Source organism: Cylas formicarius, unplaced genomic scaffold, assembly GCF_029955315.1.
Source record: "Cylas formicarius isolate icCylForm1 unplaced genomic scaffold, icCylForm1.1 PGA_scaffold_5__7_contigs__length_24384050, whole genome shotgun sequence".
NCBI classification, from domain to species: domain Eukaryota; kingdom Metazoa; phylum Arthropoda; class Insecta; order Coleoptera; family Brentidae; genus Cylas; species Cylas formicarius.
This window is the reverse complement of record NW_026844341.1, coordinates 16,892,927-16,918,813: the sequence shown is the minus strand read 5'-3', so window position 1 is coordinate 16,918,813 and position 25,887 is coordinate 16,892,927. Positions and strand designations below refer to the sequence as shown.

Genomic DNA, 25,887 nt, shown 5'->3' with positions numbered 1-25,887 from the left:
TAATTGTTGTTTGAAACTGCTTTATCCACTCGCTTAGTGGCTGATCATCTTCCAAGGGCTGTTCGCATTCTGTCTTGGTAATAAGTCCTGCATAGGAGTGTTGAATTGTTTGTGCTGTCACCTATTTCCAAGCTTCCAAGTCTTCGGACTCGGATCATTTCCATTAAAATGTTTTTCCTGTATCGACTCTTAAGACTTTTTATTACGCTCTGGTCCATCGGCTGTAATACACTCGTTGTTTTGGCTGGAAGAAATGCCAATTCAATATTCCGTAAACTTGGAATATGGGGATGTACAGGCCAGTTATCTAAAAGCAGTCATATTTTCCTCCCCTTTAATTCTGAATCCCATTTCCGTATCTCCTCTTCAAAAATTTGCGATGTCATCCATGCAGACTTGTTTGCCATGTAAGTGACCGGCAAATGCTTGATGTTCTTAAAACATCGTGGGTTAGTTGATTTTCCAATCACGACTAGCTTTCTTTTTTCTCTCCCACTCATATTGGCAGCTACTAACACTGTTATAAGTTCCTTAAAAGTTTTCCACCCACACACTTTTCGCTTTTTTATCTGGCGTCATTTTGCAAAAAATACCAGTGTCGTCAGCATTAAAAATGTCGTCAGCAGGGAACTTTTCTGCTAGTTTTGGACACATGCCAAACTGTTCAGCAAACTTTTCTGCTTTTAGTTTTACGATAGGTCCAGAGAGTGAATCATTATTAATACGTTGCTGTTGGCAACATTGCTCGATCCAAATCTACAAATTTTGGCTTTCTTAGTTTTTTACTAGAAATGCCTACCGCTTCAGCCTGGACGATTTTTTCTTTGCACTTCCAAATCGTGGATAGAATCGACGGTGTAAGTCCGTATCGACGTCCCGCATCACTTTTCTTTTCTCCCCGTTCTATCTCCCGAATTGAAGCAAGTTTATCATCTAGAGATAAAATTTTTCGCTTACCCGTCATGCTCGCCGTATTCACTAAGTCAAATTAGAACCGATTGAAACAATGGTGTGCTTTTATATACGCCGAAATTAATATAATCGCTTATTACGAGAAAAACACTGACCAGATGACCAGGTTCTCGGTAATTATAATAGATTATTAGGGTAAGGAATTCTGAGAAGGTAAGAGAGTCTATTAATTACATAGCTTTATATGGAGAAATAATAGTACAACAAATTTTGTTCGTAATACAGAGTTTCGGTATAGGGAGTTTTCACTGTAGTTAAAAAAGGTGGAAATGAACAGAAAAATTAATTCTTGATGATCCCAAGCGACGAAATCCTATGAAACGGCAACAAAGCTGGGCATAAACTCATCCTCATTCGTCCGAATTTTTGAGGAAAAAAAGACAATTACTTTCGTCGCTCTCGATTCAAGTAATCAAGGTCACGGCACCGGGAGGAATGCCGACTCGAGCGCCAAAGGAAAGAAAACAATAATAAAAACTCCTTTCGGAAGAAGGCCCTCTCGAAGAGGCGCGTATTTCGGGCGCCTCACCCCCCCGCAGGCTAACGGAACACTTAAACCAGTGAAATCAGCGCTTTAATGATTTATTGAAGGCGCCGTCGAACGCCGCTAGTGCGTCCGCATATGTACCGGGCGTATACTTCGACCATAAATATAGGGCTTTTACAACAGACAACGTGATTAACTTTGCCTACTACCGAATCATCTCAATGGGGTTAGATACACAATGATAAGGGGGTAATCTCAAGATTTCATGTGCGTTTTTTGTGCTATCGAATCGATTTTGTGTCTTTATTAAAATGTGTTATTTTTCATAATTCCAGAAGAATGTTTTTTCGTGTAGCTCTCTCCAAAATATAAATTATTTTTGTATAGAAATTCTTTAATTTCTTCTATATTTGAAGAAGTATTTGGAATTTTTCCCATTTCGGCTGAATGATACGAGAAATTCAACACAATAGCAGTATTTGTCGATAGTTTTGGCAACAGTTTATTCTCAAACCAGTCCTCAAATATTTGCGAGGTCATGTTTTCATGGTAACCCACACTTGAATCTTTGAGGTTTTTGGAAGACAAAAATAAGGCATCTTCCACACAACCATTTTTGGACCCAACATGAAGAATTATTATGCGTTTTCCATGTGAAGGCGGCAAGTCTAGTACACCCTTGTTACTTTTGCCACACGATCCGTTTTTTACTATGTCGTACTATGTGTAAATGTCATCTCTCACTTTCCTCGTGACTATCCCATTTGCAACAATTCTTCTTACAGTTGACTTCGGAACTTTGGTCCTACTTCCCCTTTTGAATTCCTTATAAGATTGTAAACATTGAAAACAATTTGTTTAGCATCCGAAGACAAATGGATCCGTTTTTTTATTTGCTGAGGCAGTTCGTCTTCTAAATTATCATTAGGTTCGACTACCATCTTCACTTCTTCTAACAGGGGAACATCTGCTTCATTCCACGGTCTCCACATATTAAAGTGTTAAAAAACAGGAACCCTTAAAAAATTCTTAATTGTAAGATTCTAATAAATATTTATCTGTATTCTGATGATGTACCGCGAATATAATTTATAGCCTATAAAAAGATTGTTCTTGTTTACAAATCTAAGAACTATGTAGAAAACACAATAATACAAGAAGAATGTTGTTAGTCAACAGGCACCCAAGACAAAGATGATTATTTTCAAACTTACCTGTAAGATAAATAGAGTAACTTACCTTACTTGTGAAATATCCAGTAAAAACAAACTCGCAGGGTAAAAGTTCGACAACCAGGTACATAAAATCTTAACAACGATGTTAAAATAAACGCTTCTACTTACTCGAAAATACCCCGATAAATCATTGCAAAATAAAATTTAACCCGGTCCATTTACGTTTCAAATAAAAATTTCTGCAAATATTCATTATGGTCCATCTCAGACAAGACCTACGTAATGCAGAATAAACATCTGTTGGGATGGGTTTTACCACGGGCCTGCGGAGGTCTGCGGTTAAAGTACTGTAAATACTTAAAACGTCAAAGCAATAAATGTACTATATCTATTGGTTTGAACCGTTTTGGTTAGTTCTACTAAGACAGGTGGTGGAGGAAAGTTAGGTTCCGACCACTGGCTTGGGTTAACGGAGTCAAACGAGCTAGCTCTCGCCTCTATGTTCTACTTTATAAAAAATAATATGTTCTTGACACTAGGTGCTAGGCGCTCGTCTAAGTACTTAACAAATATTGCGTCTTTTGTCTAAAATTTGAAATAATCTTCATTTTGATCATTATAAGAAAATTCTAAGAAAAGAGTAAGTTTTGCTGCTACTACAAGTAGAAGTGCTAACCAAAACTATTACAGGAATTACCGCATTGCCAAAGCGTTCGAAACGATAACAACAATATAATTAATAAACCGCTCTGAGACGATCAAAATTTTGATCTATGCACATTTTGGGACTTAAAATATAACTTCAAAGGTAACTTTTTGCTAAGCCTCACTGTCTTGACATCTTACTTATTACTTACTAATCCATATGACATTATGGTAATCTGGTATTATTATCGATATCAAAATACATTATACAGACAGTTTTTGCATTTAAAATTGCACAATTTTTGTTAAGTTGCAAAACAACTCCACGTACTATAATTTGGTATAACGCAAGATACAGAGTAAGGAATGCTCTTTTAAACGAGCGTTTGGTTATGGTAAAGCCAATCCGGAGTTATGAACATTTACAGAAAAAAGCATCAAAAATTCCCCACTTTATTTTAGCAGATAGGGGAAAATGGTTCCAATATTTTCTATAATGTTTTCCAAAGCTCAGATAAAAAATATCTAGTAAATTATACATTTAGAATATCTTAATCATCTTTAAAGACATATAGATATATTTTAAAAAGCTGTTTAAAAATCGCAAACCAAATGCCAAAAACATGGCGGATATATCTGTCGTATGAGTCCCTGGCAGGACATTTGCGAGTCGACTATATGCGCGCAAAAAAAATCGTTTTCCAAATGGAAAGCAGCGGCAAAAGTGGAGAAATTCCATCATTCGACGCGATAAACATAAATTTTCCGTTTTTTTCCGCGAGAACGCCGGTAATAGCCGCGTTTCATTGTATATACGCCATTTTTTTTCTTTCGATCGAGTGTACCACACACGCAAATTGCTAATCGCGCGACCTATCCGCCATATACAATTGAATTGCCAGGTTATACACGGATAAGCAGATTTCCATTCGCATGTATTATTTTCTTTAATCGCGCGACGATGATCCCGCCCCCGACTCAGAAGTACAATAAAATTTAAAAATTTCATGTTTAATTACTTTATTACTTTTGACCCAAAGAAATGGCAGATGCCACAACATTTTTCCCAAATAAAAAACAAAACTATAATTGATATAATCTATTAAATTAAAAAAATTAAATTTAATTAAAGTATAAAATTTTAAAAAAATCAAGTTTAGCTCTCGTATGACGTCCGTTATTTTGTAGGGCGGTATGCCCTTTAGAGTCTCTTAGGGCCTTGTTTTGGTTAATTTTCTTGGCAATTTCTTACTGTTTTGGATGCTCATGTAGGCGATTTCAACGCCTTTAGTTCTGTGTCCATGGCCTGCCTAGAAGCATTCTTGCACAGAGCTGGATGGTAAGCGCTTCCGCTTGGAAAATCCCATTCACATCGACCTTCGTACCGTGCGTTCAATTTATCTCGATAACATTTTAAATGGCTCTAACTTTTTTGTTTTTAGAGACGTGGAGTTAGCCAAGTTGCTACCATTTAATCAGCGCTGATATATTTAGGGGTAAATCTTCTATATATTGTTCTATTTGGTGCTCTAAGAGTTGCAAATAATGATCTGCAGTTAGCCTTTGATCTGTAAATATTGGACTCAAAATATGCCCATCTGTGATGTGTGTGACCTATGACCACACCATATATTAATTGATTTTTACCCTGGGTTTTTAATTCGTGTGTTTTTCTAGGATTATTTAAAGATCATTATCGCGTATTTTGTATATTACAACCCTTTCGTGAACGAACTTTCACCAGTCCATAAAATGTTTTTTATAAAATTATTATTCTCATTATGTCTATTTCAAACATCCAAACAAAATTGCATCCTCATTTGACATTCTTCTGCACTTATATTCTTTCAAAACTGAGCGGCTTAATCCCCGAGAAATCTTTTCATATACTCTAGTAATAGAGTAAACTGGCTGTGCTTCATAGAATCCGAATATGTTTCATTCATTTTCATAATTCCGGCATACCTTTTTAGCATTTAAAATATTACCATTTTCTGCAAAATTCTTTGCCAGCCTTGGAAATATCTGTTTTGAAGGAGCTCGGCGCTCTGGATAAAGTCTAATATTTACTTTACTATTTATTATTCAGAAACTATACTTGAAGCATATCAGTCCTTTCACGGATGCTAAATTCGCGAAAAACCATTTTAACAATAATGACTGGACAATAATTAAACCATCAAAGTTGTTTACGAATGTGTCAAACATAAAAATATTTTTATTTGTCACTCTTTGAAATTATACAAAAATTTCTTATTTTTGCCGACTAAAATATAAAGTGTGTCACATCATTGTAATCCGAACACATATAATATACAGGGTGTCCCATTAAAAAAAATATGATGTAGGCTTATGTGTCAGAAAATTGATAGTTTTGTTTTATAGGTCACTTGGTAAAAAAACGCTACTAACACTACATTTTGTTTTTTGTTTACCTTGATACCTCTAAAAACAAAAATGATCCCCTAAATTTTGGCACCGTTTAACCAACGCTGTCCTTTCCCCATTAAGTCAGTCTTGTTCTGACCCAACTCTTACCAGCGGGGCAGGTTTGTTTCGTAGGTCAGGTTCGACGTTGTTGCATCTTGGCAAGTGAAAGTAAAAAATTGTGTTGAAACACAATGGAACTTTTTCTCCAAAAAATAGTGGAAATTGGGTGAAAAATTCCAAGTGGCGGGAAAAAATTCCCAGGCGGGTATCGGGGAGAATAACCGGAAGCGAAAAATCGGGCCGCGGCGGCGACGACGATGCGAAAGAAGAGAGCTCGACGGCACCTTCTTCGGAGAGTATAAATCGTATTGTGCTGACCCGCATTGTTTAGTCCGTCAGCGCTTCAAAAAGAAGCGAAACTAAACCCATCAAATACGACAATCCCAGGATTTTTACGCGACGCGTATATACCGTGCATTCCCTATGACACGTGTGTGTGTTTGGAATAATTTATAATGAAGGTAGGCTTGCAATAAAATTAATAAACCCTTTAACAGTAAAAAGAATAATAATAAAGTAATTTAAAAGAATACCGGGTATGTCAAATTTTCAAAAAATACCATTCATTTATCATAGGACAAAACTAACTCTTTTTTTATATAAACGTGTGTTCTAACTTCTTTTCTTTACGAGATACAGGATGTCAATGTGTAAAGAAATAATTGTCTTATTATTTATTCAAAAAACCTTTAGCCGAATTGTGATCGAAACAAAATTATTTGTCGAGAGGATGAACTGATGAAATAGATTCGTTTAGAAAAATTGATTGCACTAAAACAATTGGTATTTAATCAGATTAATTATATTACCAAACACAATTAACGATTTCTTTCAGAAAATTTAATAAAACTAAAGAACAAATAGAAAAACATAAGGGATTTAAAAAATAATTTTTATTTTTTGAGTATACCTAATTAAATAAAAACTCGAGTTATATGAAAAGTTCAGGAACATGCAGGACAGGTTTTTATCTTAAAGATGAAGCTAGATACAGAAAAAAAACGAAGGAACAAAAAAAGTCTCACTTTTGATTGCTTGATCTAAAACAACAAAAAAAGTTTTCAAAAAATCAGTATGGACGCCACTGGAATGAAAAATGTTATTTTGATTAACACAAAATAAAAAAGTTGAAAGGTTTATGAGTAACTAATAAAAATCAAATAAAAAGCCGTTTTTCTCTATAAAAGTTTTGCACCCCGTATCTAGGTCAAAATAAAGAAAGTTAGTTTGTTATGTTATATGAAAAAAAAAATTATTCTTTGTACTGAATACCGCATCATCCTTTATTAGAAGTACTTTTCCTAGCAAAACTCAGCTGTTTAGACTTTCCAATAATTTAGCTATAATTCTAATTATTACCTAAAATACCAAAAATAGAAATTAATGACATTATTTTTACTTATATTGTATTTTATATTTATTATTTAACTGTGTGTCATAGTTTGATTATTATTAGGCCTTTAGCCTAGCTATATATCTTTAGGTAAAAGTTGAAATGAAAAGAAAGGAAAAACAACAGAAAACTAAAAGCACAAAGAGCAAAAATAAATGTAGACAATTTAAAGGATAGAAAACGAAATAAAGAAATTAATGTAACGGAAATACGATCGAGCAGGTTTAATTAGATACCCACAAGCGCCAATTCTATTGTTTCGGATATTATCGACGATAAGGGACCCTTTTATTTTAGCATGACCTAAATTGATGGCAAATATGCTCTTCACTGGTGTGGGAAGATATTATGTTAGTATTTTTTAATTTTACCCATTCGTATCCGTATCGAGCTGTCAGGACGACCTCTTTGTAAAATGAGAAGTAAATTAAGGCCAGCGGCGTTTATTATGAATATTATTAATCGTGAATCTAGGTGACCGGTTCAAATACAGAGAGAACGGAAACACTTTTCTAACGGTGGCATGTGGCGAACGGCTTTTTTCGCTGTCGCCGATCTCTACAGGGCGTTCCATATCCGTTATAGAGCGATAAATATTAGCAGTTAAAACCATTACATCCATTTCCTTGCTAGTCTTCCTTATCTTCTTCTGTTTGTTGGCTCAAATTAATCACTATCTTTGGCCATCCTTCGAGGTCCATTCTCCTTACGTAGGTATACTACAAAGTTGTTTTGTTTCCACTGTATCTATGCTAGTGCATCCTCTTCCTATTCGTCTTCTTATTTCCTCATTATTCTTGATTTCTACACGCTCTACTAAAAAAATCCATTTCACCTATTTTTATTTTCTTTTTGTTCAGCACTCCCATGCAAGGACATTTCACATAGTCAGTTTTGTTAAATTTAAATTCAATTTTATGTATTCTACTCTCTTATTTTTAGACGCTACATTTTCCCCATACTCATATTTAACCCCCATTGCTGCGTCGCATCCAGATTATCAATTGACTTGTATTCCCATTCCATTATATTCTAAAAGTGTTGGGGTGAGACTACAGCCTTTAGTTGACTTAGATAAAACTAAATTTTCGAAATATCAAGGAAACTAATTTGGAGTATATTGTTGCCGCGTCGCAGATCGTACTGCTCATCCTGCTGTCGTCGTGCGCCCTCGTAGTCAACTCAGAGTACCCGCGATTCAAGAGGCGAGGCCCGCAGCCCCCGCCGCCGCCACCGCGCCCGCCGCCATACACGAAAAAATGGCAAAAACCGCCCGGACAATTCCAGCGACCCTCGAACGGGCGGGGACGTCCACCGGCCATTCCCCCCAAAATTATGCAGCAGGCGTTCAAGATACCGCCCATCACCAAGCCGCACCAACACCAGCCGTTCCCGAAACATCACCAAAAGAGACCTGCCGCACCCGCGGCCTTCTGGCAGAGGCCTCACCACTTCGACCAAATCAACAACAACAACGTTCAGTTCCCCAAGCAGGAGATCGTCGCCCATTTGGCGCCACGTAAGTTATACTCTATACAGGGTGCTACTGAAAATTTAGTCAATTCGCAGTGTTGAAACATATTTGATTGTTTAACTAGTGATCACTACTTGTTTTGAAGATATTCATTAATTTCTATAGTTTTCGGCTGCACTAGTTTCTTGTAGATTACTGTCTTTGGCGATATACGGGGTGTTTAAGAAATCATTATTTTAGCGCCTTATACAAAATTGGCAATAATACAAATGTTTTAAAGGGTACGTCATCTATAATATCCAGTATTCTAATACATAATTAAACTCCCTTTCAATCGACGTATACTATTCCTATACCCTAGTTGATACGCTTTTCGTAATTACCGAAATTTTCTCTAAAAATCAAATTATTTTGACCTATTTGGTTAACTTAAATTAACTGGTTAGTTTTAAAATTTGACAATAGCCAAGAATTTTTTTTATCATCATTAATTAAAATTGGAAGAAAGTCATCCGAAGAAATGAGCATTTTTGGGCAGACCAGAATCCAAAAGCGGATGGAATTTCGATAGAAATTTAGTTTAAACGTTCAGGCTTCAATTTACGATGAAACGTTAAATTCGGCCAAATATCTCGAAATCTCGAAATTCTGAGTGAACCTTCCACCGCAAGAATACTGAAACCCGTGGCATCAGCTTGGCTCACTGTCCGCAGGAAGTAATAGAAGAGTTGTCTCAAATGTTTGGCGATTGATGGTTTAAAAGATCGGGTTCCTGCAATTGGCGGGCAACAGAGGATCTACAATGCAATATCGGCAGTAATCAGAAAGAACTTTGGCAATAGATTAGGGGGGCCGCATTTTATTCTGAATGATTTTTTTTTAGTTTTTTGGAAATTGAGGTCATTTGCAACATTTATTGTAAATTAGGATACTTTTGGTTGAAATTTGTCCACAATATTCATAAATAACAAATAACATCTAAATACGATACTATTATCAAATTTTCATAGCGACATATCTCATGATATTTCACACCACATGTCAAAATAAATCGTTTTTTAGAGAAAATCGGTTTTATTTTGAAAATCGTAGTATTTAGGTTTTGGAATATTATACAATCAATTGAAATGGGTTATACTTAAGTATCTAATTTTGGATAATCTTCAAATTTTAAACACCTCGCACAAAATTTGGAAGGCAAAATATTAATATTTTTAGAATTTATCAGAAAATATAACTGAACATCTAAAACATAGTATTTTTAAATAACGCCATGAAACATCCTATACATAAGTCCACGTCTTTAAAGAGCATATCCCTATGATTATTACATATATAGTTTGTCTATGTTTGGACCAACTGGACATTGGTATAAAAATTAAAAAAAATAAGTATGGAAACCAATTTAAAGATAAACAACTTACTTACAACTGCTCAATATGACCTCTGTTAATCGTCTATAATCGTCACCTGCTTTATTAAAAGCATCAACTGATGGTAATTTTCATTAATGAAAGATTCCTTTATTCAATATTAATATTTTGACACTTTCGGACCCAATTTTTCAAAAACAGCATATCAAGACAAACTATATATTTCTGTAATAGTAGAAACGTGCCTTTCAAAAATATAGATTATATACAAAGTGTTTCCTTTTTAAAAAATGACCTTATAAAAAATATCGCATTTCCAATTTCTATATCCCGATTTAACAAAAATTCGAGAATTCCAGCGACCTTGAGACGCCCTATATATATGAGGTCAATTGGAACAGCACACAAAAATAACCTTTTGGAAGGATCTTCGATACGATCTAATTCATTTCCTCTTCTTAATACTAAATACCAAAACTGGTCCGTAATAAATAAAACGATCCATTATACTGTCTGGAAGCCCATAGGAGATACGAAAAAAAGTTTCGTACAAAACTGCCTTGGACTCTGATGAAGATTTAAAATATTATAATTTTGTTGATACAGGGTGTCCCAAAAGTGTGATATTGACATCAACTTTGTTTTCGTGAATCGTGGGTTAAAATAATTAATAATATATATAATATATAATATATTAGAATAATCGAGGTTATGTATTTTTTTTCATATTTTGATTGACAGACTAAGGAGATGCACTACTCATTCAGTTGATACGCCTCAGCTTTTACGGGGTGTCCCAAAATAGGTGGTGCCGTTTTGGCGAATTCAATTAACAAAATCTCGAGATTTTCCAAGGGAACAATCTCTATTTTTATTCAGATATCAATTGTAGGACAAAAAATAAGGTAAGTTTGTAATTTATCTTATATTTAAATTTTACATACTTTTTGAGATATTCGAAGTTTAAGATAATACATCTATCAATTCTTATAGAATTTAAAGCTGCCCACATTAGGTCACTTGTTGGCAAATATCAAATTTTTAGCAAAAACATGATACTACCTTCTTTTAAAGGTTTGATTCTCCAGATATACGAATAAAACCTATTGCTAACAATACAAGGTATCCACTAATACGTGGAAATTTTGAACAAAAATCGACTTTATACTGCGGACTTTCAACAGATTTAATAAAACTTAATAGTTAATTATCCAGATTGATTGAAAATACCCAATAACAAAAATAAATAATTAAATGTAAATAATTAACCAAAAAACTATAACTTATTTAAAATACATATACACTAGCAGAAAACTTTTATGAATTATGAACTTTTTAAATATAAATATGAAAAACAACAAAAACAAACAGAAATGTCACAGTTTGTTTCTAGCTTAATGCGTCGAAACAAAAAAGGGTTGTGATATCCATTTTTAAATTATTTTTTTTTATTATTTTTTTTTAATATATTTTATTATATTTTTAACTAAACTTTATGGACCGAACCAACAAACCCTTTCAAGTTAACTTTTTTTTATAGTTTATTTATTCAAATTTGTTACCTTGGTTAGTCTATAAATTTTAATTATTTATTTATGTTATTAGGTATTTTCAATCAAGCTAGATAATAAAGTGATAAATGTTTTATTCGTATATCCGGAGTATTATATCCGTAATAGAAGTAGTATCATGTCTTTGCTATTTAAAAACTACCTAATATTGCTAAGAAGGGACCTAACGTGGGCAGCTTTAGATTCAACAAGATTTTACACGGGTATTATCTTAAACCTCGAATGTCTCAAAAAGTAAGTCAAATTTAAATATAAGATAAATTACAAACTTACCTTATTTTTTGTCCTAGAATTGTTATATGTTAAATTTTCGTTGCAATACCTATATCAGTAGCGTCACAACACAATTTTATATGGGACAATCAAAATATTAAAAAAAAAAAAAACACACAACCTCAATTTCTGCCTAAACAATGCAAAATTCCAATAGGATTTTCTTAGGAAAGTGACCTTTATGTTAACCAAGGATTTCGTTAAAAATAACACAGATTGATGTAGGGGAGACACTTTTAGGGCAAAACATATTATAATATTTTAAATTTTTAGGAGAGTCCAAGAGACTAGACTATTTTTCGCGTTTCCTAAGGGTTTGCCGATCGTATAGTGGATCGTTTTATTTTGCACTCGGTGTACGTTCTCAGATAAACAAGAGAAGGCGCCATTCCAATCTTCGCCGGCGATCCCTGTGGCGGTGGACTACGACTACCACGTCCAGACCAACAACATCCCCACGCACGCGAATCCGATCAAGCAGATCGGCGAGAAGGGTCCGATTCACACTATTCCGGCGCCCAACCTCAGTATGGCGGACGCGCCCAAGCACGCGTATCAGGAAATTAGGCGGCCGCACCAGCAGCACTACGGCGTCGTGCACCAGTACCAGGTCACGGAACCCGACGAGCAAATAGCCGGGCCGCAGGAGCCGGTCCGCGCGTACCAAAATCAAATCCACTTCGACCAAATGCCCCAAGAGACATACCAGTACAGGCCGCAGACGCAGGCGATATTGTCGACGTACCTGCAGCAGCAGCCGGCGGCGGTCGACAAGAGCATTAACGTGAGACCGTCCTACCAATCATTCAACTACGACGAACAGGCGCAGCAGCAGCGCACCAAGTCGGGCGCAGGCTTCGTAACAGCCACTTATAGCCTGGGCGATGACCGGCATCTGGTATCGGACGACGACCAAGACCCGTTAACGCAGGCGCAGATCGTACAGAGTTACTTCGACACGGGGGCCAAGACGGGCGACGGCGGCGGCGACGCCGACGCCAAACCGAGCGCGTCGGACCAAGAGAGACTGCTGGCGTCTTATTACGCGTCGCTGCCTAACCAGGAAGCGGCCGAGCGACTGGCCCGCCTCCAGGCGGCCGGCAAAGTAAACAGCAACCTGATGAAGGTCGGGTACCAGACGGCCGAGAATTCGATCGACATTTACGTGCCGGACGACGACGCCCAGACGTCGAGGAAAGACGTCGACCGCGACGAAGCGGCTACCGATTACGAAGACGAGGTGGAGGAAGGGGAGACTCTCCAGTCGCAGGAACAGACGGCCGGCTACGGCGCCAAGCTATAGCGCCGCTCTCTATTTATTTATTGTTAATTTATTACATTTCTCTTGCCCTTGTTGTTGTAATATTGTTGATTTTTATTTAATAAAATCGTTGGAAATGAGACGGATGTGTCACTAATGACGTGCGTCGAAGTGGACGCGGATATCGAAGCAGAATGCGTTCTTCTAAAGCGTCGGCTGGAGGAAACGAAAACGCAGCTCCTGAGTCTCTGTCGCGAGTTGCCGCGAACCAGGAACGAACCGGAACTAGAGAGGTTAAACCAAGTAAGGCGCGACATGGTAGAAACCTTTTACGATAAGCTGATTGGGTTGGAAAAGAAGAGAAATGACTACGGCGAAACGGAAATAGAGGCAGCCCTAATCAACCGGCAATATTGCATCGATTTGAAGACGCGACTGCAGCAGCAAATCGACAAGGAATGGGAGGAAATATCTTCCATGTATGTGTCACAGGCTCCAGCTGGGGGTACCCTCGAAAGCCGAGAACGGGTAGATTGGCTAAGTAACGTCCGACACCGATTAGGAGTACTAGGTACGTAAAATCTCTCCGTGGACGTCGAATTCGTTGTACTGTTGTACAGCAAGTTCGACTAAGCAAAAACCGATGCAGGAGGAATCCAGAAGTTTTTCTAAAAAGCGTTACAGTAGCCTGTGGAACTTTCTTTGAAAAACGGTTATTCATTATATTTTGACACCCACCTACATGGTTAATTTTGAAAAAGTGCAAATAAAAAAGTTTGTAGATTTTTGCTCTATTATATTATGCAAATATATATATATTCATTTCATTAGCCGTTTTTGAGATAATTCAGTTTAAAAATAATTATCCTTCGATTTCTGGACAATAGCCATATTGTTTAAAAATGGTCCAGTTTGCCTTAATAGCACATTATCTATGCAATTGTTTTAACAATGTTCCACTTATCCAAACCTAACATCTGGAGCGTAAGTTAACTAACTTAAGATATTTCAAATGGGTTATACCGAGGAAGAAAAACTACAAATAATAAAATTATATTATTCAAACAATAAAAATATCAATAATTACATTAAATGTTATTTTTTTAAGTATCCCCATAAACAAATCTCACAAGGATTCAGGTTGTTGGAAGGTTATTTGACAGTTCCTTGCCTACCTATTCAAAGTCTACCTTCATTATTTAGATAATCGGTAACCGGTTGGACATTATGTGGTGGTGCGCCATCTTGATGCCAAATGTGGGCAAGGAAATTTAAATATCGTTGGCCATTCAAGGATCCTTTGTGTATATAAAAAGCTGGAGGACCGATATAAAGTTCAGTTAGCCATTTTTGTTTTTTTACTAGACTCCAATAAGTCCCCGTCGTACTTGTTTGATAAACTTTCCAGAGATTTTTAGCTATAACGCAGTGAAATTATTTAATGAAATATCTTATGCTACAAAAAAGCGCTAATATTGTTTATTAGGCCCGCCTGTAACTAGCAAAAGTGTACGAGTTTAAGATGTGCGTCTATTTCTTGTATTTACAATGTGTATACGGGTGTGTATTTCGTTGACAATTATGGTGTTGGTGTCGTTGTTCTTGTAGTTACATGGAAGAGCGCAAATTGCGAATGTCGCCACTATTGTATTGTTACTTATATTGTAATATTTTTATTTTCACTAAAGACAATTTATTATTATTATAATATGGTTGCCAGCAATGCAGACTTGATCAATTTTTAAACAATATGGCTATTGTCCAGATATAGAATGATTATTATTTTTAAACTGAAACATCTCAAAAACGGCTAATTGAAACGTCAATAAACTATATGTTTTTGTAATCAGGAAAAAAAGATCTACGACTCAAGCTAGTAATATATAGGGCATTCCATTAAAAAAAAATGATATTGCTGTGACTTTTTGACTGCTTGCGATCGTCCTTTGTTTATTCTGACATTTGCGTAAGATAATAGAGCAAAAATCTTCAATTTTTTGTATTTACAACCCTGTAAAAACGGAATGGTTTAGACAATGCGACGCAGAAACTAGTGTTCAGCTTCAAGCGGGCGGCGGTGATGGTTTTCAGTGGTCTGTTTCGAGAGCTCAAGAGTCTCGAAGACCCTTTGACGGATATACACAAGTTGGAGGAAACGGAGCTCCACTACGATTTGGACACATACTTGCTGCGCGCGAGCGATGACACGTTTGGATCTCATAGGAAAGTTTGGGAAGCCGCATTGGCCGACATGGAGGGAATAATAGAAGACGGTTGCCGGTTTCTGGCGGCGGCGCTAGAGCTGTGGCAGCATGACTTCGAGAGAGTCCAAGTGATGCAGTCTCTCGTGCTGCGAGATATCGATGAGACGATGCGGTGGAACGATGCATTAGCTCAGGTATCGGCGGGAAATTGACTGTGGTGCCACCTAGTGAACGCTTCCGTGTTCCAGAGTCACGAACCCGAACTGAACATCTTGATAGACACTTTGAGAGAGGAGTCGAGCAGGGAGGAGCTGGACGGGATAATGGAACGAATCTTCGCGTTCCTGCGCCAAATAGAAGACCGGTACGCTGCGCAGCACCGAGCCGAATGCGACGTCGCCAAGAAGTACGACGCCCTCGCCGAAGTAGAAGGGAACGTGGTCCGCCACGAGATAGTGAGGTTCCTGCTGGTTTACGAATCCTACACAGTTCGCAAAGAAGACGACCATGACGACGCTGTCTTGCCGAATCAGATGCTCTACTGCAAATTCCAAGTAGGCGCGTTGAAAAATTGGCAGTTTGGGTGTGGAGTTCGGTTCGGAGTTGAGTTTGGATTAATTACCCCGTTTAAGGCTCTGGCTGGCGATAAAGAAATACTTGGAGACGTCCAGGGAGGAGATACGGAGCGCGGCCGCCGAGTGGGTCGCGGATCAAACGGCTAGAATTGACGCTAGGTGGGAGTTGCGCTTGGAGGTGCACCGCCGCGTCCCGGAATGCGTGGAATTCTACGTCTACCGGGAAAGGCTCGAGGAGCTCTGTAGACACAACGCTAAGCTGACGGCCTACGAGAAGGTAATCCGGAAAAGAACATTTGCATTCATTTGCTGATGACACTCAGCTATTTTACTCCTTCGATCCTAAATTATTTGATATTGCTTCAATTTTGGATTTGCATAACTTATTTCTATATTCTTCTAGGCATAATCTTCAACTTAATGCTAAAAAATGCAGTTTGATCTTCTTTTCTCCTAAACCTAACATTGAACGCGTATCCAAAATGTATTTAAATTATCCTTGGTGTTATATTTGATAGTAGACTTAGATTCGTGGAACATGTAAAAAGTCATATTTCCTTATCCTGTCCTTAATTTCAGTTTACGGAAACTTCAATCACTTGTCCTTTTGAATATGAACTATGGTTTAGTCCTCTATTACCCACGTCTTGATAGTATTAGTAAATATAGATTGCAAAAAATTGAAAATGGCTGTTGCAGATTTATTTTCGGCTTACGTAAATTTGATAGGATTTCCCAGAAACTTAACTGGCTAAAAATTGACAATACTTTCAAGTACTTTTTGGCGTCTATGGTTTTATTGTTAGCACATCCAATCCGTACTACTTACGAACTAAATTACAGTTTCGTAATGGTCAATCACAGACTACAGACTCTCACTACCACGATATCGTTTATCTTTGTTCCGCAGATCATTTTCTTATAAGGCTGTTGTAATTTTTAATAGTATACCCGATTCGGTCAAATCACATGCAATTAAATTCTTTAAAAATATTTCAGGTAGTCCTTTTTATTTTTACTTTTAATAACTTTGCTATTATCAATGTAATTATAGCTTCCTATTTAGTTGTCAATTTAAACATTTAGGAGGTTAAGTGAAGTAGCTCTTGCCAGACTTCGCTTCTTAACTACTGTATATAACAATATACAACAATAAAGGAAATTTCTAATAATAATAATAATTATTATTATTTCCAGGCAGTGCAAAATAATGTTGAGCGACTAAAACGGGACCGACCGGAATACGACTCGATATGCGCACGGTATAGTCAAGAACTTCGACGTCTCGAAGTCAAAACCACGGTCAACGCGAATTTCGCCATTCTCCAGACTTTAACGGCCAAAACTCTGGAAGACGTCCACGGAGGATGCGCGGAATACGCGAAACGATGCGACGTGGTGCTGAGCGAAACGAACCAAACGAGTTTCGAGTTCCTCCGGGCAGCCAGGTCAGACCAGACTAACGAAAACTCCGGTATCTGTAGCTGAGCTGCAGGTTGTTCCACGAAGGGGGCAACTTCGACGCGCGGGAAGCCCGCGACCTCGCAGGACGCCTCAACGCGCTGAACGCATACGCGAAAAAAGGCGCAGAAAGTGCGAAAAACGACGACCAAAACCGCGCGGCGGTCGCCCGTGACGTAGTAGCGGCCCGCACGGAAGAGACGTTTCGAATGTAAGTGGTGTGCTCTGCCGGGCAAACGCCGAACTCAAATACAACTCTCAGGGTAGAGTTCTCCAAACCATATACCGATTTTAAGACATAATCCGGTATTTAACTTGTCAGGCAACACGTATCATCTAAGGTATCCTCTCCTATCATTCGAGATATCTCGGGCGAGGTCTCCTATAACCAGGACTTCAATTGAAATGAATTTGCTTCATATTTCTCACTATAAGGGTCCTATAAATCTAAAAGTTGAAAGAATATTCTGCTCCCGGACCTGATTGAATATGCTGTAAAATCTTTAAAGCGTGTGCCGCTGTGCTTGCAGAGCCTATTTATAATATTTTGAGAACATCTTTGGACTCTGCCACACTCCCGACCCAGTGGTTATCAGCAAATGTAACATCGATTTATAAAAAGGGTAATAAGCTCGATATTTCAAATTACCGACCTATCAGCGTAGGGTGTGTTATATGTATAAGTTCTTGAGCGCCTTATAGTAAATCAGCTTTTACCGTTTTTGATCGACTGCCTATACCTACTTACATCACAACATGACTTTGTTCCCGGCAGATCAGTAATATCAAATACATTGAGATGCTTGGATCACTGGACATTCTCTCTTGACTCAGGTGATCCGGTGGATATTATATACCTGGACTTCAGCAAAACGTTCGGCAAAGTGTCATATCGACGCTTGGTATACAAACTTGAAAAGGTCGGAGTGAGGGGTAAACTGCTAGAGTGGATAGCGGCGTTTTTAAGCTACCGATCGTTCAGAGTTCGAATTGGTAACGCTTTTTCACTTCCACAAAACGTGCCTAGTGGTGTTCGCCAGCGATCGGTGCTGGGACTGGTGCTATTCTTAGTGTATACCGTGAATTTGTTCACCAGCATTGATTCTCATGTGAGCGCTTATGCTGATGGCACTAAATGATTTGAAAATCCTTCAACACATGCGGACGTATTGCTCAAAAGTACTCTGTGCTGCATGTTGGCAAGAACAATTCCGGTTTAAAACAAAACTATTCAGATGGACCTAGGTGTGACAGATAATGATCTTGCGTGGTCTGTACATGTATCAAATATTGCAAAGAAAGCAAACTGCGCGTTATTTTTGTTAAAAAAGACTTTTCATCGCATCGCTTGCAGACTTTTTACCACTTACATTCGCCCCATCCTGGAGTTTGCTTCCCCAGTCTGGAACCCATGGCTATTGCGTGACTGTGATGCTCTGGAAAGAGTGCAACGAGCCGCTACGCGCTGTCCACGTAAACTTAGACATACACCTTACGATGACCGTCTCAAAATACTTAGTCTGCCAACATTAAATCAGCTACGTGGTTATCCATTTAAAACAAGAGACGAACAATTCAGGATTGCACATGGCCTGCATTTTACAAGTAAGAGGACTTTCAATTATTAGAACAGTTTGCCCCCAAAGTTGTGTCTGCGCCGAACATGTCTGCATTTAAACGTCGCCTGGACAGTGTATTGTTTCACAGCAATAACTAAATGTTTATTATATGTATAACAGTCTCAGTCTCATCTATCAATGTGCAGTTTATTCTTTGTAATAATTTTTTTTTATGAAGATCTAACCGCAGGCCTACCTCGCTTGGGTTCCTCTCTGTAACCTTAATTCGGTACTTCGTGCATACAAATGCTGAAAGCTGTGTAGAGTTTCATAGGTGATATCTCTCTATTATTAGTCCGTGCGGTGAAAAATCGGAAAACATGCATTATAAATCAATTATCTACATAAGATTTCGTATTGCTTTCCTAAGAAAACATTTTATAGTCATTATGTTAAACCCTTCAGTTTAAGCTTTTTTAATGTGTTTTTTTTATAAAACGTACACTAATATGAATTAATAAAAAAAAATCCCTACTCTTGCCTTCTAACATCTTAAATACGGCCCTGGCTTGTGGCACACGTGCTGAAAAGAATGTTCCCTTCCGCTTTGCAACAGACGGATCTTAAACTCATTCCGAAGTCAAAACCATAAAGGGTTGTAAAAGCGGTATATCGCTTGGAGAACCATTAGAAGCGACCAATTGAGAGACTAGCACTGCAATTGAATAAGAAAGCACATAGCAGAGCCATCATTTATTTGTTTATAGGAAGGGTCAGCTTTTTTGTTTATTTATGTTGGTATCAGAGCTTGATACAAATCGGTACACACCAAAATGTATGAGAGTTTAATATTCAGATATTTCCTATTACAATTTGTCAAAGAAACTTCCGAAGGATACTCTAATATTACTTGCACATCTTCTGAATTGTTTTTCCTTCTACTTAAAATTAACTACCCACGTCTTAAAGAAGGCAAAAGCATCTGATATCTCCAATCCTCATTTTTTGCCAGAGCGTTCCAGATGTTGCTGCATGATAATATATTCCGCCCGGTGAAACAATTGATAAACCAAGTATATTTGGACTCTGCGAAATCCTTGTGCCGTTCATAAAATCAAAATGCAAAATGCAATGCTTAGCAAAATTTTACTATTGCTACGATTTGGCGAACAAACTGAATTTTTATTTACCTCCAAGAACTTTAACGGCCATTACCTGTACTACTCTTTACAAATATTCTAGATTCTTCTTGCGTCAGTTGATCAATCAAACTTGCTGAAGTTTCGCCACTCAGCAGATTTGTAAATAGTATTACAGTAGTCTGAGGAAGTTTTTTTAAAAAAAAGCCATCACAGGTGTTTTGCTCTACATATACCAGCCAGCTTCCAACCGCGTTATTTTACCATATTTGTACCCTGAGGATAAGGATTATCGAGGAAGAGCGTCGGTTCGATTACGAGGCCAAGCGCATCGTGAGGCGCCTAGAATCCGATGCAAAACGTCAAGCAAATGAGTTAAGCGATCGCCTAAAACGGGCCAAAAAATCTTTCGATGAGCTTCGTCAAAATATTAACGACGAAGACTTCGATAAAGTTTCGTCAACGTATTCGACGATTTCGGACGACATAATTCATGTGGGTGAACGTCTTCTCAAGACCGTCCCTAGCGAAGGAGAGCAGTGGCGCCATCTACAGGCTATAGGCGAGGTAACCCGAGCCCTTTACCTGCCTTTTTAAAATAACCGCAAACTCTGGAACCAACACGACCTCTACAATAAGCCGTGAATCACCACGAAAAGAGAGGATAAATGTCACTCGCTTTTAAGGTTATATATTAGGTTATACGTTTTGAATTCTTTTTTATTGTTTAGAAAAATACGCAAAATAATGGGTATTTGGTACTGAAAGAAGGGCAAATTGAAAGGAATAGTATTTGCGAAATACGCCGTTACTAGTTTAGAGGTATTAGTGTCAGTGAGTAATAACAAAGCCTTGTGTTTCGTGTATTACTAGCTTTTTTTTATATATAATCATGTGAGAATTTCCTCCTTCTCACAAGATTTGACCTAAACAAACACCAAAATCTCAAGATGGATTTTCTAATCTTATTCATTTTAAGGTATGTGAGCTTTATTTTCAACCCCATGAAACACACACAAGTTGCACTGCTGTAATCACCGAGTAAGTTGTGCAGAAATAAGGCAATAGTCAAAACTCGAGGGTATCAAACAGGCAGTAGCGGACAGTGTTCCGAGTGCACTTATATTATTAATTTTGAGGAACTCTTTGAAGAGATAAATAATTTAAATATTGCTAGCAAGCAACAAAACGTCACAGACACATAATTTCAATAAAAATATGAGATCAAATCTCCTTAAGAAAATAATTACTGAAGTAACTTTTTAAATTTAATTACAACTACTTTAACAACTGCCTGAAAAAAAACATATCCTGTTATTGGTAAAACAGCAAATTAATTTACTGAAATTGGTGACGGCTTGCAAGCTAAAATTTCCTAATCTTGTTTATTTTAAGGTATGCCAGCTTCATTTTTAGGGTCAAGAAATTGAAAGGGTTACAACAAGTAACAGAGTCCTCTTATGTTACTAATTTTGAGGAACTCTTTGGGGAGATATTGCTAGCACATAACAAAATGTCCCAAAAACATAGGTCTATATTTAAGTTGAAGTAAATACAATAAATTTAATAACTGATATAAATCTTCTTGAAAAAATAATTACATCCTTGTTCCGCAGCCAGTTATTTTCAATGCCGGCCACCGACCTGAGACGAGACTGAACAATAAGTAACCTCTAAATTTGCTCTACTAGAATCTAGGAATCATGTGGTTGTTTCCATAATGGATGAAATTCACATTAAACCAAATATAGACTACAAATTTGGAAATCTTGTGGGTGGTGTCCTTAATGCTTCAGAATATACGTGTGCACATGTGTTTAAGATAAATAGCAGGATTTCTATAATGATATAAAAAAATTAAAACGTATATTTTTATCCTCATATTTGACATAATGAACGTCATGACCGAAACATCTCTCCCTTAATGTGATTACTCGTAATTCAGCATTGCGAGGCCTTAGGATATACGAGGTGTAATGCGTTTTTTACGAGCAAACGTTACAAAATGTAGCGCCAATGTGGGCGGGTTCCTTGTACCAATCGGGATCCCTCGCGAGACCGCGTCTCCTATAGAACGAGTCCCGAATCACTTGACGCCTGCCAAACCCGGTCCTGTCCGTATGCGCGACCATGTCCCACATACGCCAGCCGTATTCGAAGCTCGACACCTCAGGGAAAAAGTACCTCTCCTCGGGCAACAGTTTGACGCGTTCTTTGAGGTAGTTCGACCTACCGTCTTTGTTGTTCCCCTCGTAAATCAGTCTCGTGGTGGCTGGGTCTACGGGTTTCATGACGCCCTGCGGGACTCCGTGGGACGGGGGCGGTGCCGAGTCGTCCTTTTTCACGCGCGGGTATTTTCGAGCGTTTCGGAAAGCCGAAATACGTTGCTAGAAGCGATTTTGGGGGGTGTAGAACCAAAGGATGGAGGAAACCGTTTTAATGCACTAGACCGACTTTACAAAATATGCGAGCAAAACCAACGCTTGGACCGTTCATCTCCCGTCAAATATGTTTAACAACGCCATTTGCCGATAAGCAACAAGCGTTTTAAAACCGTTAAAAACATTTATACATAAACAATTCTAGAAGCAGCCGCAACTGTACCCACAGCTTTCAAATTGGATTGACATAGTACGAGCCAATTATCTCATGTATGAATACGAGTTTTATTTACATACCTGGGTAGCCCGCCTGGACAATTCATCTTCGAAGTTATTAGTATCACTCTGAAAACGCACAAAACCACCAACGCGTACCTAGCTTAATGACACCGACCGACGCCATCGAATAAATCGGTCCCGGTCAAAGCCGCCTTTGAATGCTAGCGAGCAAAGCCATCTTAATGAAAGAGGGTAACTTTGCGACACGTATTTCGTCGCGGCCAGCAGTTTATTGGTGTCGAGTTTAACGTCGGCGTTCGTTTTTTGTTAAAAACTCCGTTTTAATCGTCTTATAAAGTGAAAATTTTAAATCTGGAATGTAAGATCGAGTCGTGACATCCACTAGCCGATTTATCAACTTCTGATGTACAGCGTCATCTATGGAATCACAAGCAAAAACAAACAAAATACGTCGCTTACTTTGTGCTGCTGAGTTTCCGACGAACTGTTAGAGTGTCAACTAACCAAAACTATTCTGGGATAGTTCACAAGAAGTGGAATAAAACTAATGATTTGCGTTTAGAGGCGTTTTTGCGTTGTTTAACGTATTTGAAGCGAGCGCTTTGCTCATTTTTTCGTAAATTCTAAGGCCCGAAAGCGCCGACTTACCTGTTTGACGAGCCCTTTCACGTCGTCGGGTACGAGTCTCGTCGGTGGTTGGTTAGCGATCTCGTTCAAGCGTTCTTCGTTCCTCCGAAACCACACCGACCTAACTTTAGCTTCCTTTTCTACACTCTTGACCCACCCCTGCCCCGTATCCGCTTTTTTCGTTCTGCTCATACTTAAAATTTGTCAAAATGATCCGCGAACATGGCATTTGACAGAACCGTTAAAAGAATGCTTTAAACTTTAAGACGGCGTAATTTATTGTCTGTTGCTTGCTTCTATGCGGAGGTTATTTTTTTAGAAGTTTTACGCGGAAGAAAGCAGACGCATCTACTCGAGCGTTCCCCCCACGTTGGAGGATTTCATTGAAAAAATGCGGGAGAAACTCGCCAACGTCGAAAAACGCCGCGAAACCGACCGCGTCGCCATCTTGCGGGAGTTTTTGAAAACGGCCGCGGCCTTTCACAGCTTTTTTCGTGATTACTTCGACTCGTACGCTGGACGTCGGTCGAGAAAATTCACTCGCGAATTCGGCGCTGAGTTCGAAACAATCTTGGCCGAAATTGAAATCGAAAAAGGCGAAATAGGTCGCCGATACAGGAATTTCATTCGCGAACTGATGCCACTGCATGGACATCCGAATAACGCGCCGCTATTGGCCGATTTGAAGTGGCGAATGATGGAGATGCAAAGGCAGATGGACGAGGCCCTGTCCAATCAGGATCGGCCACGGGTAAGGTTCAGTTGAAACGGGGGCCGTTCAAAAGCGATTTTGAGTTTTAGGAGCGGCTGCAACGGCGTTTTGAGCGTTATGAGGGTTACTACCGGGAAATTGCCGCCCGCATGCCTGAAATTATTGAAAATAACGACAGAGTGAGACGCCTGATCGCCAAATTGAGGACTCATAGTGCAGGTATAAACAACTGAGTGTCCAGAGGACACAACTTTTTTTTTTTTAATTTTTGCTGCGGTAGGGCAGACGCCGGCAGAAATGGTCCCAGCCCCGCCCACCGCCGATGTTAATTTGGGTTTGCCAGACTTGCGGCAATGCTTCGACAGCTACAAAGAGCGCTTGGAGGAAGACGATCTGGACGCGTACCACGCTAAATTGAAACTCGAGTGGCAGGACGCCGTCGAAAGGGTCTTGGACTTGTACAAATGTTCGAAATAGATAAAATTATTAAAAGGGAGCGAATAATCACTGGAACTACTCGAAAGAACTTTAAAAATATTATTCTGTTGAAAATAATGTACACCGTTCAATGAATGTCTTTAGCTTTGTATAAGTTAAACACCGATTTTGGCCAACGAACGGAAAATATAGTCAAAACGCGTTCTGGCAGCCAGCCTTTTGCCAATATCCGAAATTTCGCTTTCCGGATGTTTAATGAAGCCCAGAACGCGTTTTTTGACTTTAAGCATTTGCAGCATAGTTAGCCCAAAACTAATATGTTACGGGCTCGATTTTCGAGAGGTGTCGAAAACTAAACACCGCATCATGATATGTCAAAGCGTTTCTGAGCTACAGAGTGATTCTAAAAACCCTATATAACTTTTTCATTTGTAAAGATAGAGATTTTTATTAAAACATTTTTTGAAGATTTTTTAAGAGCAAATCTACCTGTTTCACCGATTGTGTCTGTTCACGAGATACAACACAAAGTTACATTTTTTTTAATGGAATACCCCAATTTAAAAATTAGTCTTCTAATAAAATTTCCTGTCAAACGATGTGCCATACACCTATTTTCATTAAGTAGTTAAAAAGAAATCTGCAATTTTTAATAATTACCATAGTAGGCTGTGCTTAACTCTGACCTATGCAGTTTTATGGTATCTATCTAGGTAGCTATGATCAGATAAAAACAATTGCCATTGCCATGATACGTCAAGCTATAAAAATGTTTGGAAACTTTGAAAAACATGATAAAATGTTACATTGAAAGTAACGAAAATCGACAGACCGCGTTAATCTATTTCCAGAGATATCTGGAAAGAAGACAACCTAGCCCAAAAATATTTTTGAAGTTAAAACGTCATCTCCAAGAATACGGATCCTTTACAAAACCGCGGCCTAGGACGTATAGAAGTCTAGTCAGAGATACAGAGTTGGAAGAAATAACGGTTCTGGGAGAAACAGAAATTAACCCGACTGCGTCCACCAGGGCTACATGGTTTAATTAATAAAAATTTTAAATAAAAAAATTGCTTTTAATAATTTTATTTCCTTTTATTATTTTAGGGATGGTAATTATAGTAAACTACAAGTTTAAGCGCGAGGTTGCAGTGTCCCCTGGTATCGTCGCCAACTTAATTTTGTATGAAAAAAAAAACAATATAAAAATTGCAAATATCTTTTAAACTATTTAATAAAAAATAGGTGTATGGCACATCATTCCAGGAAATTTTATTAGGAAACTGATTTTTTAGACAAATTGGGGTATCCCATTTAAAGAAATACAACTTTGTGTGAAACTAAAGGCTCTAAGACAAAACTGGTATAATAGAAAGATTCCAGCGTAAAAAAAAAATAAAATGATTTTTCCCAAAATTCTATTCTTACAACCAA

The 25,887-nt window shown here is 38.1% G+C and overlaps 3 protein-coding genes across 3 annotated transcripts; 2 read left to right on the top strand and 1 right to left on the bottom strand.

The window, feature by feature from the left end:
* Positions 1–6,119: 6,119 nt before the first annotated feature.
* Positions 6,120–13,218, top strand: LOC132702241 (uncharacterized). Its single transcript, XM_060670770.1, has 3 exons — positions 6,120–6,230; positions 8,300–8,681; positions 12,222–13,218. The coding sequence occupies exons 1-3, from the start codon at positions 6,225–6,227 to the stop codon at positions 13,154–13,156; spliced, it is 1,323 nt and encodes a 440-aa protein (XP_060526753.1). The 5' UTR covers positions 6,120–6,224; the 3' UTR covers positions 13,157–13,218.
* Positions 13,219–13,270: 52 nt separating this feature from the next.
* Positions 13,271–24,598, top strand: LOC132702408 (uncharacterized). Its single transcript, XM_060671000.1, has 10 exons — positions 13,271–13,685; positions 15,148–15,512; positions 15,567–15,901; positions 15,951–16,170; positions 17,091–17,341; positions 17,389–17,565; positions 20,334–20,619; positions 23,620–24,051; positions 24,102–24,231; positions 24,293–24,598. The coding sequence occupies exons 1-10, from the start codon at positions 13,271–13,273 to the stop codon at positions 24,487–24,489; spliced, it is 2,808 nt and encodes a 935-aa protein (XP_060526983.1). The 3' UTR covers positions 24,490–24,598.
* LOC132702033 (protein SPMIP1-like) lies at positions 22,028–23,538 on the bottom strand. The gene is made up of 2 exons (XM_060670432.1): positions 23,322–23,538; positions 22,028–22,439 (listed from the first exon to the last, which is right to left on the bottom strand). Exons 1-2 carry the CDS (start codon positions 23,490–23,492, stop codon positions 22,038–22,040), a joined length of 573 nt encoding a protein of 190 aa, XP_060526415.1. The 5' UTR covers positions 23,493–23,538; the 3' UTR covers positions 22,028–22,037.
* Positions 24,599–25,887: the final 1,289 nt, after the last annotated feature.

Bases quoted from the DNA above. Each gene is read 5' to 3' on its own strand.
- LOC132702241 (XM_060670770.1), top strand. The intron at 8,682-12,221 runs GTAAGTTATACT...GTACGTTCTCAG, and splicing joins CGTCGCCCATTTGGCGCCAC to ATAAACAAGAGAAGGCGCCA.
- LOC132702033 (XM_060670432.1), bottom strand. From the start codon at position 23,492: ATGAGCAGAACGAAAAAAGCGGATACGGGGCAGGGGTGGGTCAAGAGT. The intron at 22,440-23,321 runs GTAAGTCGGCGC...AATCGCTTCTAG, and splicing joins TGAAAGGGCTCGTCAAACAG to CAACGTATTTCGGCTTTCCG.
- LOC132702408 (XM_060671000.1), top strand. From the start codon at position 13,271: ATGACGTGCGTCGAAGTGGACGCGGATATCGAAGCAGAATGCGTTCTT. The intron at 13,686-15,147 runs GTACGTAAAATC...GGAATGGTTTAG, and splicing joins ACACCGATTAGGAGTACTAG to ACAATGCGACGCAGAAACTA. The intron at 24,232-24,292 runs GTATAAACAACT...TTGCTGCGGTAG, and splicing joins ATTGAGGACTCATAGTGCAG to GGCAGACGCCGGCAGAAATG.